General features: G+C 36.8%; 2 protein-coding genes across 2 annotated transcripts; one reads left to right on the forward strand and one right to left on the reverse strand.

Annotated features, from left to right (window-relative positions):
• The first annotated feature begins 2605 nt into the window (after positions 1 to 2605).
• LOC120339611 (grpE protein homolog, mitochondrial-like) lies at positions 2606 to 5394 on the forward strand. The gene is made up of 3 exons (XM_039407772.2): positions 2606 to 2820; positions 3955 to 4114; positions 4382 to 5394. Exons 1-3 carry the CDS (start codon positions 2738 to 2740, stop codon positions 4817 to 4819), a joined length of 681 nt encoding a protein of 226 aa, XP_039263706.2. The 5' UTR covers positions 2606 to 2737; the 3' UTR covers positions 4820 to 5394.
• Positions 5395 to 13617: 8223 nt separating this feature from the next.
• Positions 13618 to 15751, reverse strand: LOC120339536 (uncharacterized). Its single transcript, XM_039407684.2, has 5 exons — positions 15334 to 15751; positions 14840 to 14934; positions 14442 to 14621; positions 14007 to 14148; positions 13618 to 13800 (listed from the first exon to the last, which is right to left on the reverse strand). The coding sequence occupies exons 1-5, from the start codon at positions 15421 to 15423 to the stop codon at positions 13702 to 13704; spliced, it is 606 nt and encodes a 201-aa protein (XP_039263618.2). The 5' UTR covers positions 15424 to 15751; the 3' UTR covers positions 13618 to 13701.
• Between the last annotated feature and the right edge of the window lie 2046 nt (positions 15752 to 17797).

Below are 17797 nucleotides of genomic sequence, written 5' to 3' on the forward strand. Positions count from 1 at the left end.
TTTGAAAGCACTCAGAAAAAGACTGCTACCGAGGTACCTTAACCCCATCTAGCTATTTCCATGTTTCAACCCGTTCTTTACAATACGTGAAGTTTAAGGTCAGCATTCTTCGTTTGAATTGCAATTCAGAAATTAATTCAACGAATGCTTTTACAAACTTCATCTGATGCTAATAGTATTGTATTTTTTTCGGACGTTTGGCGCATCTTCCTGAGTGCTACAAGTGATACCTAGAAGCACAACATTGTAAGTTTTTAATGGCAAAATGACAAAAGCAAAGAAATCGCAATATCGTGTTGACAACATGATTCGACAAATAGTCAGAAACATGCAGAACTGAACGAATATTAATGACAGTCTTGTTCGCATCCAATTAATTGATACATCGCAAGTTCTAGAATCTATTTATCGTATTTATACAAAATAATAAATATATACGAATAAATCACTTGATGAAAATATCTTTGTATCCTGTTTTCAAATGACGTAAATAAATGTTAGTTTGCAACATACAAATAATACAACATTTTTTATCTACTAATTGGTGTTAGTGTTGATTTGACAGATGTTAATTAAACACCAAATCGACTGCGTCCAATTCAATGCAGAATCGTTAGAGCTCAGCTAATCGACAAATAAAAAAAATTCCGTATTTAAATCGAGATTCAAGAGGAATTTTGTTTTGCCATATGAAACCGTTCATTCGACTACCCTTTCCCTCCCTGTGATATAAAAGAAACCTTGTTATACTGAAAATTGAATAATTTTCTACTTCTCGTCTATGATAATTTTGACTCGACAAATAGTTTGATCAACAGGGCTGCATAATATTTAACGACAACCCTGTTGCAATCCGACCATCCAAAAAGTCATAATGAAATTTATTTGGTCTCAAAATGAGATCGTCCGGTTTCTCTCAGGTAGGGGCAATTTCAACCGATGGAGGTTTCCGGGTTTGATATATATTTAACTGGTTAGTTTCTAGGATCGGATGCGAAGAGCTATAAACAAACAAGCTATAGTCACCGTATTGTCCCTCAGTCTTAATATTGAATGCTACGTTTTCATCTGGGTGTCCTGGTGCAGGCATGGGGTTGTTTCAGTGCCCGCATGTTTCCGCTATATTTCGATACTGTGGTTAACACATATTTCAGATGTGTCGAAAACAACATTAAATTTTCATGGAAAAAAATAAAATAGTATCATGTACACAATAGGCAATTTCATATAGGCGTTTAAAAAGCTAAATAAAATGTCGTACTCTACACAAACTTGATCAAGTGTGGTATTGGTCAAATTTGACTTAAATATGTGCTTTTCGTGCGTTTTATATTATTAAGACGCGCACTGTAAATTCAATAGTATGATTCGAGTGGAAGTGCACATACATAGGGGGTGATAATATACTCCATCAGTTGGCTATATCGGGATATGTGTGTAATACTTGAGAGGAGTTGCACAAATGAAAATTGAGTGTTCTCGCTTTGAATGTATCAAGTAAAATATTGTACATCAAGGCATTGAAAGTGAGACTTGTAGGGCTAGTAGTGGAATACTAGTGAAAATTAATTCCAGGGAACAGTCGAAAAATAGAATGAAGAACAACCAAGGTGAAGATCTAAAGTACAGTTTTATTCTGCCAATCATTTGGCAGTGTCAAAAAATAAAAATTCAGTAGTTAAACGAAAAACCATTTTCCAGATGTGTTGTATAAATAAAATACTCATGCGATATTGTGGTTATTAAATCTAGTTTCGAAATTGTTCTTGGGTGAATTGTACTTGAAAGTTTTTCCTTTTGTGCTTTTCTTATTTTAAATCACAAAAATAACAAATATATATATGTTTATATATGTTTTGCGGAACTTTCAAAAAACAGATTGTTGAATGGTATGAATCAGAATGATGGTTTGAAACAAATACCCCATTTTACAAGCGCCAAATCGCGAAACCTCTCACCAAAAATTTAAAATTTTCAAGGGGTCAAAGATCAGGGAAAGGTCCATTGCGACACACTTACACCGTAAATATATACTACTGCTTACACCAAGAAGAAAAACTAGGTCATTTATTCTGAAATTACATTGAATGGCGTAATTTCATTCAATTAAGAAGTAATTTTTTAATAAATTATGCAAAATAATTAACAAAAGTATGAAATGCTGTGTTTATGGGGTACCGGTACGACATTCTGTGGTCGTGTTTTTAATTGTAATTTTACACGTGCGGGCGTGTAGATGGGCAACGCGCAACACCATGAGAACATAGCCTATACATTATCTGATTATGTGGTTTGCCAACACCTGTAACCTTGTTGTAGCCCGTACGTACCGGTATGTCATTGTTTGATTGTGGTGTAATTTTTGTTGGATTACCGCACTCTTTTTCTTTCGTATTTATATATAGGCTAATATTTAGGTGTTAGATATATCTGTATATTTTCCAGCCTGTTAGTACTGTAGTACCGGTAGTGAAATGCTGAAACACTGTATGTAAATTTATATCCAAGTCTGACCAATTCAGCAATTTGTCACTGTGTATAATTCTAGTTTTTTTTTCCATTTATTGTACTGCTTTTCAGCTTTTGTTAGTTTTATCCAGCCTTTATTTCATATTTTTCCAGCTAACAACTTGAGTTTCAAGTAGTATAGTCAGTTTTGCATATTCTGGTATTGGCGTGCAGCTGAATATTTTTTAACCGAGTATACCAGTATACTGGTACAGAAGTATAGAGAAATATGAACAAAGTGATTTTGAGGACGTCGCAATGTCTTCGACTAAACTACAGTGACTTTTTAACAACAGTGAACACACCACAAAGGTTTGGTATTGTAAAATTATCTATATCACATATCACAGTATCACTAAGTTTATGCCTCAAATTAATATTGATGTCATTTAACATACTGTGATCTATTTTCGGGTCTGGTATAGTTTAGTACAAGGCTACTCAACTGGCGGACTGGCGGACAGCGGTCCGAATCTGTATCTTTCGAGTATGAAATTTGGACCACAGCTGCTTTTTGATTTCGAATAGAAATAGGCAGAAATGAAGAAATGTATTTTTTCAGCCTAACGATTCACAAATAACACTACTATTGGGCACGAAATCAAGTAATGAATCATTTTTCTAGAATCGTTGTGGTTTTTCTTAATCTTGCCTGGAAAAAAAATTGTTTTTCTCTGCAACTAATATATTCCAAGTTTTCAGTCTTAAAGATAATTCAAGTCGCAAAAAGAATTTAAAAAATATATATTTATACGGGTGCTATGGGGACGAATATTTCAGATCTTTTTAGCAAAGTTGGCGCTCAGCTACACAACTGAAGCCTGACCGGACCCCGGCCAACAGTAGCCGAGTTTGTTTTGTCGAGGCAGATGCCATTTCGGGCGATTGCAATTTGTACTTTGGCAAGCTCTATGCCGTATTGTGATGTAATTTTTTGATGGCATAGTCAGGTGGGGGTTAGGAATAACTTATGCTACGCTATCTAAAAGTACTTGTGGTACTAAACTTTACTGGACCTTATTTTTCTACATTTTAAGTTGTTTTCAAGTAGTGTATTTTCCATTTTTTTGCTGTATTATTATCTCACCTTGAGTATATACTTGGTTAAGTTGAACAAGTATCCATTTTGTTCTTGACTATTGACTAAATCTTTTTGACTATATACAATCAAATTTTAATTTTTCTTGCTTTTTATTTATTTATTAAGTATTTCACTCATACTGTAATAGTAAAAATAACTTTCATATCATATCTGAATTACTTAGGGTACTTATATTATATCAGTATTTTCAACTGTTCAATGTATCAACATTCTTTATATTTGAAGTAAATCTTATATATGGGTTGTGAAGTTTTAAAATCAAAATATCCGTTGTTTTACATAGAGCATTTGGATAAAGACTTTGTACTCTATCTTACCTAAGGTTGCTTAACATTAATTTTTAGATTTCTTTTCAAACGAGCCTGGTCAACTGCGAAACCAAACCAAGAAGATAAAGCTAAAGAAGAACCAGAATCAAAGATTGAATGCGAACAGAAACCAACAGAGGAGTCAGCAGCAAATGATGAAATTAAGAAGTTAAATGAGTCATTAGCTGATTTGAAAGTATGCAATTTTTATTGTACTTGATTTTAAAACACAGATCAAGAACTGACAATCTGTAATCTACTGTACTAACATGACTTGATAATCATGAAATTCATATTGTGGTTATATATTCCAAAATTTCACTTTTGAGCACGCTGTTGTGATCGAAATTTTGAACAACCTTCTGATGAATCCCTGAATAGAAAATAGCCATGATTTTTAGTCATGGTTTGCTCTGCATTTGTATAATCAACCTCGAGAATTAATCTACAATTTGATTTATAGGATAAGTACCAACGTTCAATAGCAGAAAATGAAAATGTAAGAAAAAGATTGCGGAAAGAAATCAGCGATTCGAAACTTTATGCAGTCCAAGGATTTTGCAAGGATCTTCTTGATGTTGCTGATGTTTTGGACACCGCTGTCCATAGTGTTCCAAAAGAAATTCTTGATGCCAGCAGTCACCCAGACCATAAAGAATGGATGGATTTTTACAAAGGGGTAACAATGACAAAAAGTGAACTTTTAAATGTTTTTAAAAGACATGGGCTAGTGCCATTTTCACCCAACAAAGGTGATAAGTTTGATCCAAATATTCACGAAGCTATGTTTCAAGCTCCTGTTCCGGATATGGAACCAGGATTAGTTGCTCATATTCAAACCATTGGATACACTTTACATGATAGAACTCTTCGTCCAGCTCAAGTTGGTGTGTCTAAGTAATATCCGAAATATATCAAGTTGCAAGATACCTTTTGTCTCATGTGTACACTGCTATTACTAAAGTTGGTTGCAATGTATTGTCCAATCGATACTATGAAACTGATCAAGGAAACATAGTGCCGAAGGAATCCTGAAATTTGGTATTATTAATTGGTACTGAAGCAAACATCTGATCAAGGCAATACTATCTATCTGAATGCTGTCGGTTGTCCTCACTGTCTTATAAGTATGCTATGGCATTCCTCACTCAATATTTGGTAATTCTTCTTTAAATGACCCCTTTTGATACTAAGTTGGCCATTGTATTAAGGTTCTTACGGACTCATTGACAAAGACTCGATAAGGATAAGAATTGGAATGTCCCTCCTGCCCAAAGTTTCAATGGATTGGTAAAAACTTATTAGGTTTCAAATCACCAACGTACTTAATTTACATCTACTGAAGGTAATTTGTTCCAGTATTGACTACATTATAAGTATTTTCTGGAATATTCGTTGATTTATCAAATTTTATGCTGACTTTTAGCATTGAATTCAAGGTTGAGCATTTATGACAACATGTTATCATGGAGTGTTTTTGAATTGTTTGGTACAGGATATAAATTATACTGGATAGAGCAGGGTGGTCCAAGGTTGTCGGCGTCGCGGGCCACACTATTATTTTTGTATTGTTTGCGGGCCACAATAGTGCCAAGAACAGGTAAACAGTGCAATACAAAACAAATGCTTTTATTGTCCAAACACATTGGCGGCATTATTTGCCATTTATCAAGCTAAAACATGCAAAAACTCACCAAAACGTGCAAAAATCTTACTATGTCAACATTAAGAATAAGATTTCAAACTCGTAAATAAAGGAGAAAGTGCCATAAGGAGATTTAGATTTTCACCGGCATAACTTGCAGACATAGTAAGCAAGCATTGCAGTATTTTCTCTGCGATGTCCAGTCAAAAAAACTGTTTGAAACATCTATCTTTTTAAACTCGTGTTTACAAAATAACTTACAAATTGATTAATTACGGAATTTTACCTAATTTGAGATACAGGAGGGTAATTACCAAATTTTCTGACATATAGGCAGCATTTTTTGTAATACTGTTTGGCTGGTTGCAAAGAACACCCGGCGGGAATCATTTTGTTCGTCCATAACAAGAATATTCAGTTATCAGACATAGGCTAATAGATTCCTCATTCGATTTTTAGTTTTCTCTGAATCCTATTTTGTTAGCATATATCCCCGACCAAAAAGATAAAAAGTCAGTTAACAATTTATACTAGCCAAGCACATTATTCAACTTCGCTAGTTGCCTCAGCTAGCCATAACACTAGTCAATTTAATGGCACTAGTGATGTGAAAATTTATCAAAATAAATTCTGGTTATTTTTATGACGAAACAACACCAAATTCGATTTTTTGTCTACCTCCTGCAAATGCGACGTGGGCCCTATGTGGCCTGCGGGCCTAGGTTTGGACCACCTTGGATAGAGGGTATTTTATTTTTAACATTTTGAAAATCATTTCCCTGACCTACCAAAAATTTCTACTACACGCTGTGGCCGTGGGAGACTTTGTTCGGACTATGTCTGGTGGAGTGGTGGTATTACTCAACTATGCGCTCGCCTAACGGAAAGCTGCCAACTTGCGGGAACTGCCCAATAGGGGGAGAGAGAGAGATTTATTGATTCGTCAACCCAAACAAATATAAATATGAAAGCATAAATACAAATAAATAAACACTGTTTATGGTAAAGACTGGAGGGAGCGATACGACCATACGGTCATCCAAGTCAGCTCCCCCCATATTCACTGTTATGCATGAGATTCACAAGTATTGGATAGAGTATATTGGATTAGAATAAATTCATTGGTTCCCAACCGCCGGTCCGCCAAGCATTCTTGCCGGTCCGCGAGAAATTTCGGCGTTTTGTTGTTTTATGCCGTCTAAATCGTTGTACCGAAGGCGAGGTTGCGTTGGTTTATTACACAATTTCTCTTCCGCCGTCATATTGCGACAATTTGGCGCCGAGTAATCATACTTTTCGCTTTTTCGGTTCCGATTCATCTCGAATGCGCTCCGATCTCTTTACCAAAGACGAGGTTGCGTTGGATAATTACGCAATTTCTCTTCCGCCGTCATATTGCGACATCTTGGCGCCGAGTAATCACACTTTTGCTTTTTTTTGGCTCCGATTAATCGTGAATGCGCTCCATCAAATCTCGCAAGATTCAGAAACCTAAAAATTGGCACGCGTGCTTTTTCTGTTCTGCATGCTTTTCCTGATTAATATGACCATCCAAATAAAACTTTATGCATATTTCTTTGTTCAAACCAGAAAACAGTCAAGAAAAGTATAATACTCCAGTAAAATACGGCAGGTGGTCACGTGGCGCGCAAAAACGCATGGGCCGCTAACATCTTTTTCAGTATCTTGAGCAGATAAAGTAGGATTTTGAGCCTGGTGCCAAGTTACCAACGACTTTTTCATTGTAATGTAAATTCATTTCGTTTGAAGCATCGATCAACTGCAGTGGGATTAGTATGATAAACCCAATGAAAAAGAAAAAGCTGGATTCAAATTGTGATTCTACTTTACAGTCCAGATTTAAAAAAAGAATTACTGTCACAATTTTGGATATATATCTCTTGATAACGAATATCCATCGCTAAGTAATCGATCAATCAAACTGTTGTCCGTATTTTCAACGAGCTAATCATATTTTTATTACTTATATATAAAAATATTTTCATCACTAGCTTTAATTAAGGCGAAGCAAGGAAATTGGCTGCCCGCCGCTGCAGAGCTATACGTGTTGCAGAAACTTCCTTGAGGCATCGTTTGCAATCCTATATTGGAAACTAAACAGCAGCAAAATTCTCGCTAGAGTTAATTGCGTTTGTACATGTTTTTGGACACGTAGTGGACATAACGATCGTTTCAATATTATGTTGTTGTTGTTGTTGTTGTTCTTGTTCTTGTTCTTTGACACGTTTTTAAAAAGTCGCTTTTCTCTTTGATTACTGGACTAATTGCTTTGAAATTTTCAGTGGTTGAAGATGAAATTTTTCTCCAGAAGGCTATTACTTTTATTTATTTCAAATATTTCTGTTAGCTCTGTAAGATTTGTTTTGTTTGCTATGACGTCACTAAACGTTCTACGGATATCGGACGCCATTTTGTGTCCAACGGATCATCTTGCAATTTCAATTCACGCTGTCACAAGACAGGACCTTATAAAGATAGAGAAGTTCTGGTACCGTAACACGGCGCGGTGACACTGAACTAACTCGTAGCTGTCAAAAGCTTGAAAATCCATACAAATATAAGAGATAAAAAGATGAAACTTGGCAGGTGGGTAGAGTTGTGTTAACCATCTTTGATAGTTACTTCTCTCCCCCGGGATAAATATGTAAATCCTATCCTAATACGCCGATAATATCTTTGTCAACCAATTTGCGACCACCGTGTTTTGTCTGTTTGATTGCTATATGGCTGCGTATGCGATAGTCTCGACGCAGCAGAAACGATGATCAAGGCTTGAAATCCGTGGTCGCACACTGGTCGTTCGGTCGCAAATACGTCTTTCGAGTGCCGTACTTTGGGGATTTGTATAGCTTTAACCCTTTGTCGTAGAAAGTTAATACGAGGTTTAGCGTGTAGAATAAATGCCGCCAATGCACCCACGGTGAAAAAATTAACGGGTTAGATATATTGGTTTTTGTTTTATAGCGGTTTGAATGAAATTGTCCGCCTGGTGAGTTGTCCGTGTAGTCGAATTGTCCATCAGCCCTAAACGGCTAGGACAGTCACTGTACCAAAAATTGTACCCCGATTCGGGTGGTGTTAAGTTGACGCATGTTATTTAGTAACGTTTTTATGTGAAATGTTTGACTGTGGTTCGGTACCTGATCCGATAATACGGTACATAATTAACTCATATCACGAGATATTTCAACTGATGTTTCAATTGTCACAGGACCTAAAATATCTATGACAGTCCCTGTACCGTCACGGTACCCCGATACAGGTACTGGTAAGTCACCGCCGGTATGTTAGTCGTTGGTCACCGCATATGATTTTTGGGTAATTGTTCTGCGTGTCCATATATTTGAGCATTGCTCTCTTGTTTTTATGTGAGATGTTTTATGTGTGCCTTTCTTACGCATAATGGGTGACCAGCACTGCATTTCATTACGCAAATATATGGTATTATGTTATGTTTCACCCATTTCAATTTTTAGCCGACACATTTGATAGTTTTTCTTCGTGTGAGCTGTTTTTAAGTGTGCCTTTTTTGTCTAGCTGCATATTGAGTGCCCGACACTGATTTGTATTACGCAAATATATGTTATTCTATTCTGTATCAGTCATTTCAATTTTTTGTCGGTCCGCGAGTACATTTATTTTATTTTTAACCGGTCCGCCAGGGTTTAAAGGTTGGGAACCACTGGATTAGATATAATAGAGTATTATACACTTAAATAATTGTGAAAAGCACAATTACAAGGGGCTATTGATTGAAGTTAGTTATCACGCTCATATGATCATTGATCCATGCATATTAGGAAAAAAATTACTAGGGGTCTGGAGAATTACTAATATGGAGAACAAATTGTGGTAGTTATACCCAATGAGCGAATTTGGATAATTAATATGGTAAATGAAAAGGAATATAGATGAAAAAAATAGAAAATTGAAATATTGGATTTACAAAGATAGGATTAACTTTGGTTTATGAAAAACAATTGAAACACAAATAAATAATTTGGACATTTCCTGGAGTGGAGTGGTGGTATTACTTAACTATGCGCTCGCCTGACGGAAAGCTGCCAACTTGCGAGAACTGCCCAACGGGGAAATAATTTGGATATTTCCTGGAGTGCCTCGCCTAACGAAAAGCTGTAAACTTGGGGGAACTGCCCAATAGGGAAATAATTTGGACATTTCTTTGGAGAACGGACCTTTTGGGCGAACGAGTGAATTTTGCAAATATAGTCTCGCGAGAACAGACCGGCATACGGAGACCACTGTGTGGGTTTGTGGTAACCGAGTTTATTTGGGAAATTGATGTTTGCAATTTGAACGACCATATCCTACGAATTGTTTGAATAAATTGATTTGAATTTTTTCAGAAAGAATATGGGTTATAATTCTGGATTTGGTAGCATGCGTATGCTTCGTAATAGGACAATGCTATAATTATCAGCGGTCACGTTTCGGTACTCAGAAAAGTGAAATCAGACGAACACTCTGCATCAGTGACGATTTTCCCTCGTTGGTCGGGGTCATTGAAGATAATCAGATTGTGTGATTTGGGGGAAAAGGCGTCAATAGTTCATGTGAATCCTATCCTAAGCCGCGTTTTACATGTTTTACTCACTTGATCGTACACGTGTTCTATCTCTCTTGAAACATCATCCATTTTCACCGGTAAATATATCCCAGAACCCACAATAGAGTCCGGTAGGCGAATAGATTAGAGTCGAAGCATTTGTGATTTATATATCCAGGGGAGAATAATTAAGCCCCCTTGGTGCCCTAAGCACTGAAGACTTTGGTGCCCACTCATGTGTAATTTATTTATAAAAAACAATAAACCACACAAGTGTATTATCCATAAAAATAATCACAACCAACAGTAAATAAAACAACTTTTACGAACATTTTTATGTTATTTAACTGTTATATATATATAGCCGATATATATATATCGGTCGTTTACTGCCGATATGATATATGGACAAACACGCAGTATCGGGCCGATATATCGGTTGAGATCCAATCCTGAGGGAGTGTGACAATAAAGATTCATGCCTCCAGTCTCAACGTGAATCGAAATACCAAAGGATACAAGTCACAACTGTAGTTTGAAATTCTACCAGTTTCTAGTAGTCTACCTCAGGGTGGTTCAGGGTTGCTAGGTTGAAGGACCGCAAAAACTTTTGACGAGGTCTCGTGGTCCGCAAGTCGGAGAAAACCCAGAAGTGATCGAAATATCGCGAGTTTACTTACTTAAAATTTAATAAACAACGAGAGTTTATCGTTCTAATCAGACTATTATTATTTTGCATCGGTGGCGTTCTTTTAAAGAAGATAATATAAAGCCTTCAGTTATTTTAAAGTTAATTCCCGAGAATTACCGTTGTATTTTGCGCATCTCGCATTTAATGTCGCTTCAAATTATAGTCTTTCGTGACAGATATTACTTGAAATCATGCCAGACACTTTGTGATGGGAAAGGAAATACGTTTCCGCCGTGTTTTTCCTTATGTCACCTTTCTTGCGACACTCATTTTATTACGAATTGTTATATTGAGTAATTTAAAAACTTGCAGCGTGAGCAAGCTTAGTGCCATCGTCAAATACCAACCAACTTCGTCTAAGTTGGTATTTCGGGACCTAGCTAAAAAAAACTGGATTGCGCGGTGGTAATTCGGCTCTGCGTTTCGTCACTACTGTCACATGGCCGACGCTTAAAAACAGAGGAGAGTTTTCACTAAAATAAAGGCACAAAGCGTTAGGAAAAGCGTTTGAATCTCGGGATCCCAACCCCAGGTGGGCTAAAAAAACTCTAAAACGTTCCTCCACCCTGGTCTACCTTATCTCCAACGTTTTGACCACCCTGGTCTACCTTATCAGAAAACTCCCGACTTCGCTGACCACTAGATCGTTAAAATGCGATCGTGAAACCGCCACATAGTGTAAATAGTTCATTGGTCCAATTGTTGAAAACAAAATAATTTTTTTTAAACAAAAATGCAGCAACAAGGAGAATACTAGAAAAAAAAAAATTCAAGAAAACGACTCATAGGCCCATTTCGTGTCCAAAAAAAGGTTTCAGTGTTTATTTTTAATAAAGAAGGTTAATATGATACTTGAAGACAAAAAATAAGCGAACATTTTGAAGTTTGAGTCGTCTGGTGAACTCGTAGTATTTTTATAAACACTGATAAACTATATAAAATTCTGCTCTAAAATTTCTGTGGTTCCCCTCTTTGCTTGGTGCCCTAAGCACGTGCTTATATTGTTTAATGGTTAATTCGGCGCTGTATATATCTATCATATTTCCACTGACCCGTATCGGGGGTGGCCAACACGTCGATCACCACGTCTCGATGGGCAGATTGCATCTCATTTTGCGTAAAGTAAACGGCATGCCTAATATGAATTTCTGTTCAACTAATACCTGAACATCACCTGACAAAACTGAACCCACGAAAGCTCTACAATTAAATGGTGAGGATTTTTATTTGGTATGTGCGATTCCCTGAGAGCTGTTAAGGCACTTCTTTAGCTAAAACCTCTCTCTACTCCAACTTGAACCTCTCGAAAATTTACGACACAATCCGGCAACGCTAAATGCAACGAATCCTATCAGGAAATCGTACCCTACATTTCACGAGCACCCACATTTATTTCCCAGTTAATATTGAATATTTAGTTTCGCAACCTATAATCTAGGCCAGGGTAAACTAGGATTCGGTCAACGCGGGACAACATTAGTATGACACGTAGCCCCAGTTTTGGTGACCTAAAGAGAGGACACTTTTTTGATTTGATAACGTAATTTAAAAACTTGCAGCGTGAGCAAGCTTAGTGCCATCGTCAAATACCAACCAACTTCGTCTAAGTTGGTATTTCGGGACCTAGCTAAAAAAAAAAATGGATTGCGCGGTGGTAAGTCGGCTCTGCGTTTCGTCACTACTGTCACATGGCCGATGCTTAAAAACAGAGTGTTTTCACTAAAATTAAGGCACAAAGCGTTAGGAAAAGCGTTTGAATCTCGGGATCCCAACCCCAGGTGGACTAAAAAAACTCTAAAACGTTCCTCCATTAGATACAAATATACGCTGAAATTGTTCGGTGGCCGCACGGAATGTATCAGCATGACAGGGTTTGGACCACCCTGGTCTACCTTATCAAAAAACTCCCGACTTCGCTGACCACTAGATCGTTAAAATGCGATCGTGGAACCGCCATATAGTGTAAATAGTTCATTGGTCCAATTGTTGAAGACAAAAAGAATTTTTTTTAAAACAAAAATGCAGCAACAAGGAGAATACTAGAGAAAAAAAATTACGAAAACGACTCATAGGCCCATTTCGTGTCCAAAGGTAAATATGATACTTGAAGACGAAAAATAAGCGAACATTTTGAAGTTTGAGTCGTCTGGTGAACTCGTAGTATTTTAATAAACACTGATAAACTATATAAAATTCTGCTCTAAAATTTCTGTGGTGCCTCTCTTTGCTTGGTGCCCTAAGCACGTGCTTATATTGTTTAATGGTTAATCCGGCGCTGTATATATCTATCATATTTCCACTGACCCGGATCGGGGGTGCCCAACACGTCGATCACCACGTCTCGATGGGCAGATTGCATCTCATTTTGCGTAAAGTAAACGGCATGCCTAATATGAATTTCTGTTCAACTAATACCTGAACATCACCTGACAAAACTGAACCCACGAAAGCTCTACAATTAAATGGTGAGGATTTTTATTTGGTATGTGCGATTCCGCGAGAGTTGTTAAGGCACTTCTTTAGCTAAAATCTCTCTCTACTCCAACTTGAACCTCTCGAAAATTTACGACACAATCCGGCAACGCCATATGCAACGTATCCTATCAGGAAATCGTACCCTACATTTCACGAGCACCCACATTTATTTCCCAGTTAATATTGAATATTTAGTTTTGCAACCTATAATCTAGGCCAGGGTAAACTAGAATTCAATCAACGCGGGACAACATTAGTATGACCCGTAGCCCCAGTTTTGGTGACCTAAAGAGAGGACACTTTTTTGATGTATAATTTGAAATTTAATACTTGTACATATTTGTGTGTGACAATATTATTGATCAGTCGATCGCAAATTGATGACTAATAATGCTTTCCTTTGATGACAACTGCAATTCCAAAGTATGGGAAGGAACGTTTCGGTCGGTATAGTTTCTTATAGCAGGAGCACCCGCAGGGTACCTGAAAAAGTAAGGAGTTATATACATATATTACATGTGTCTGTTGAATACTTCAAAGCAATAATGGGATATTTCAATTTGAACTCTCATATCTTAACCAGGTTTTATTTTTTGAAATATCAAAACGTTAGTATAGTAGTAGTAACCATAACCATGCTCTCTGTAATATTTCAAGACCCTCAACTTATAGCTACTTGAAATCATTACCTGTACTGTAACGTAGTCTTCATAATAATAGCCGCCATATGAGTAACACGCTTTTATTTTTGTCGAGCAAACTTTGGTGTGGCAAGCACAGTTTTTGTATGAGCCACCATGTCCTCCGTAGTTGCAATAACGCCCAGCATTTCTGTAAAGAATTGTTTTGAATAAATCATTTCGTAGTTAGGCGGGCTTTTCTACTAAGGGTGGATGACATTTCTGAATGCAGAATATTTGCTGACACAGCATGGTAAGTAACTGTTGCCAGCTATTTCGATATATAAATTTTGTATGCAAGGAATGGAAAAGATGAAGTGCAAACGCATTCAAAGCATCATTGGCAACTTGTGCGTTCTCGCTATGAAAAAAAAACAAGCCCTAAGTATTAGATGGTATATAATAGTAGCTTAATCATAGAAACACTGTGTAGGCTATACTTACGAGCATTCTTTTGCATAAAGATAATAGTAGATTTTCGAAAGTTTCACGTATCCGTGGCAAGAACTCTTCCCATAGTAAACATCAAGATAACAGTAGCGTGCGTAGCATTTGTGGTAATATCCGTAGTTGTGGCCATACCCATAACCATACGCCGAGCAATAGCCATGAGCATCGTACGCGCTGCAGAAAATAAACTAGATTAACGTGAAAGACAGAGCTGTGAAAACATGGAAAAATGACGTTTGATCAAAAAGGAGCTAGGTTTTTGAAGATGCACCTCCGACGACGTTAAAAGCACATATGCGGTAACATCGCAAATAAATATTATTATGATGTTATATAAAACTTGTATTTATGGTTACCTATTTCCAAGTTGACTCAAATCAAAGTATACTCACTAGTGGACGTTGTCGCAACGCTTTCCATAATGTCCTGACGCAGGATAGTTGCTTGGGTATTTGTAATTGTAGTTGTTGTAGTGGCCGTACAAAACCTTTAAATACGTATATATAGTTCAGATGGGTGGATGGGTAAACAATGGGTGCGGAGGAGGCATCGGAACAAATCGTTTTAAAAAAACGTTTACGATATTTGTTAAATGAAACGTCTCACAGACTAAAGAAATAAGAAACGTATGAGCTCGATCTTTTTTGTTTCGAAATGTTGGCAGATAAAAATCTCAAATGATTATCTGAACAACAATCGTAATTTCAGTGATGCGCATCCAGAAAATTTTTGACATGTTTAATTCTTGTTCACAAAGCCATAAATAAACATAGATATTTCGTGATATCGTTATATGAAACAAAATATATCTGAACAGGCAAGCGACGGTAAAAAATTCGTGATGTAAACGATTTCCAATTCAAAAAATATTTTCAATACTACAAACCTTTTTAGCTGCGCATCCGTAAGAAGGATTAGTGTGCCCAAACGCCATTGCACAAAGTGCAAGGAAAAATGATAGACGAAGAAGCATCATTTTCGTTTTTCTATTTGACGCCAATTGCCGTAATAATGAGCAAATGGGCGAAGAACAGGTTACAATGAAAAATAGTCATTTGTCACCAGATTTTATACTTTTTCGTGGACAATCCCCCTTTTTTTAATTCAACGTTACTACAGATGTAATCACCCAAGGTTTCTGTTGTTTTATCCAAATAAGAGAGAGGATAACGCGGACCAATGTTAGACTTAGTTTAAAAAAGATCGGTACTTCACGTAAATATTTTTGTAGCATTAGAACATGTCTGCTGATGTTTACCACAATTCAATTATAATCATCTGGTATTTGCCTGGAGACAAAAAACAAAAATCTATGATTAGATAAATGTAATGTTGAGATACCACTTTTTAAAACATCGAGTAATTGATATTATCTTTCAATAATAAACACCATTTAAAGCATGCTAATAACCAGGTTTTATATAACAATTCCAAACTAAGGAAAGTGTTTTTATTTTTGGTGTGTAACTGTATTATTTATTTAATGTTCGTTACACTTTTGCGCTAATCAGTGGTAATATAACCTCGATCCCAATATTCAAATAATGCGCTTTTGGTAAAATAAGATACATTGGCCGATTCTTATGTTGCAATTAGACCAGGGCAATTTTCCTCTGTGACATGTTTTGAGTCAGTTCCAGTCTTGTTCCCAAAAGTCCTGAAATCAATCTGTTTATTGAAAAAGTTACGCTGTTGAGATCAGCTAATTGATATATCTTCACGCTAATAACCGTATTGCGTAAGCCATTTTTAGCAGTTTTAAGAAAAACGTGAAAAACTTCCTAATGATATTGTTATGCCATTGCGAGTCACTAATTTGCCATGGTTTAATTTTTTGATCGTAGCCGGATTTAAGTTAATTTGTATGACGCAGTTAAGTGACGTCAAAATGGCGCACTGTGACTTAGGTAGAAATGTGTCTATGACTTGGGACATACGCAATTTTGCAACTTTCCTATATGCACCAGTCCTGAAAACTAAACATTCCAAAAACGGATGTAATTCTCAGTATCTACAATGTCCAATCCCCAAAATAACTAATCAGTTTCAATTACATTATTTTTTATGTTTAAAAATATATATTTCATCAATATAGCACAGGGTCGTCCAACCCGTGGCCCACGGGCCATATGTAGCCCGCGGAAGCATTTCGAGTAGCCCGCAATGTATTTTTCAGAATTGAATAAAAAAAAAATTGAAGTAAAACTATTTTTCGAGTGATGTAGTATACAAAGATGTGATACAAGCGATTTTTTTCTTGAAATGAGCTCTGCCAGCCCTTTCCAACGAGCCATTAGTGCCACTTTGAATCGAAACCAACTGGGAGGCGATATCGATGAATAAAGGTGCCATAGCCGCTTACACACTTGGTCTTTTACTACACCATATGACGTTATCGCAAAACAATCGAAGCATTCTCAGATTGAGAATTTGTCAAGGAATGTATATTATGTATTGTTCATGTTGCCAACGTTTTACGTCCGGAAATAAAAGAAGTTTTTGCCAAAATGGCCTGTCAAGACAGACCATAACTCGTCATGTCGAAGAGCATGAGAACTCGAAGCGGGAAAATTTCCATCGTATTCCTTGGCGCTTGACGAAAGCACTGACATCTTCTTGCGGGGGAGGTACCGTAATGATGATTTTGAAATTACCGCAAAGCTCGCAGCCATTGTCCCTATTTTAAGGGTACGACAAGAGGCATTGGTCTGTTGGGAGCTGTGATGAAAAATATCAAGCGTCTTGGCTTGTCTTTGGCAAAACTACCGGAAATAACTACTGATAGCGCCCCATCAATGTTTGGGAAACAACAGTTTTATTGGTATAATAATTGTGAAAGTTTGGTGTGCGGGTATTGTTTGTTTTTCCATTAACCTGTAGTCAGTGTAGCAAAACTAGAACATAATGCCATGTTAGGTGGCCCGCGCAATTATTAGTAAACTAAATGTGAACCTTCGGCCAAAAAGGTTGGACGACACTGATATAGCACGTTCTGCATACCGACCGAAATAAGATTAAGATTGAATATAAAGAATAAAACAGCAATGCATCCAATATAAAAGCCAACCAAGGTGAATTGGACTCGGACAGTGAATATCACAAGTGCACGCCTTCCTATACTGTAGTACTGTAGTATAAATTCGAATTAATACGCGCTAAGCTAGAATCCGAGATACAAAAACTCGAAAATACTTCGCAGAGGTTATTTTTGCCTTTGTGACGTCACAATAGTACTGCGGTACCAATGATAATTCATTATGACGAAACAATTGCACAAATGTGCATGTTATACTAAATCTCCATTTTTATGGGTTTCGGAATTCTTAAAATCTGAGTTAACAGACAGGTGC

The sequence above is a fragment of the Styela clava genome, chromosome 9 (genome assembly GCF_964204865.1).
Source record: "Styela clava chromosome 9, kaStyClav1.hap1.2, whole genome shotgun sequence".
Taxonomy (NCBI): domain Eukaryota; kingdom Metazoa; phylum Chordata; class Ascidiacea; order Stolidobranchia; family Styelidae; genus Styela; species Styela clava.

What these genes read in the sequence shown, in the direction of transcription:
- LOC120339611 (XM_039407772.2), top strand. Translation starts at nt 2,738, where the DNA reads ATGAACAAAGTGATTTTGAGGACGTCGCAATGTCTTCGACTAAACTAC. An exon ending in ACAGTGAACACACCACAAAG is followed by an intron (nt 2,821 to 3,954) that starts GTTTGGTATTGT and finishes ATTAATTTTTAG; the next exon opens with ATTTCTTTTCAAACGAGCCT. An exon ending in AGTCATTAGCTGATTTGAAA is followed by an intron (nt 4,115 to 4,381) that starts GTATGCAATTTT and finishes TTTGATTTATAG; the next exon opens with GATAAGTACCAACGTTCAAT.
- LOC120339536 (XM_039407684.2), bottom strand. Translation starts at nt 15,423, where the DNA reads ATGATGCTTCTTCGTCTATCATTTTTCCTTGCACTTTGTGCAATGGCG. An exon ending in ACGGATGCGCAGCTAAAAAG is followed by an intron (nt 14,935 to 15,333) that starts GTTTGTAGTATT and finishes ACGTATTTAAAG; the next exon opens with GTTTTGTACGGCCACTACAA. An exon ending in CGTTGCGACAACGTCCACTA is followed by an intron (nt 14,622 to 14,839) that starts GTGAGTATACTT and finishes TATTTTCTGCAG; the next exon opens with CGCGTACGATGCTCATGGCT.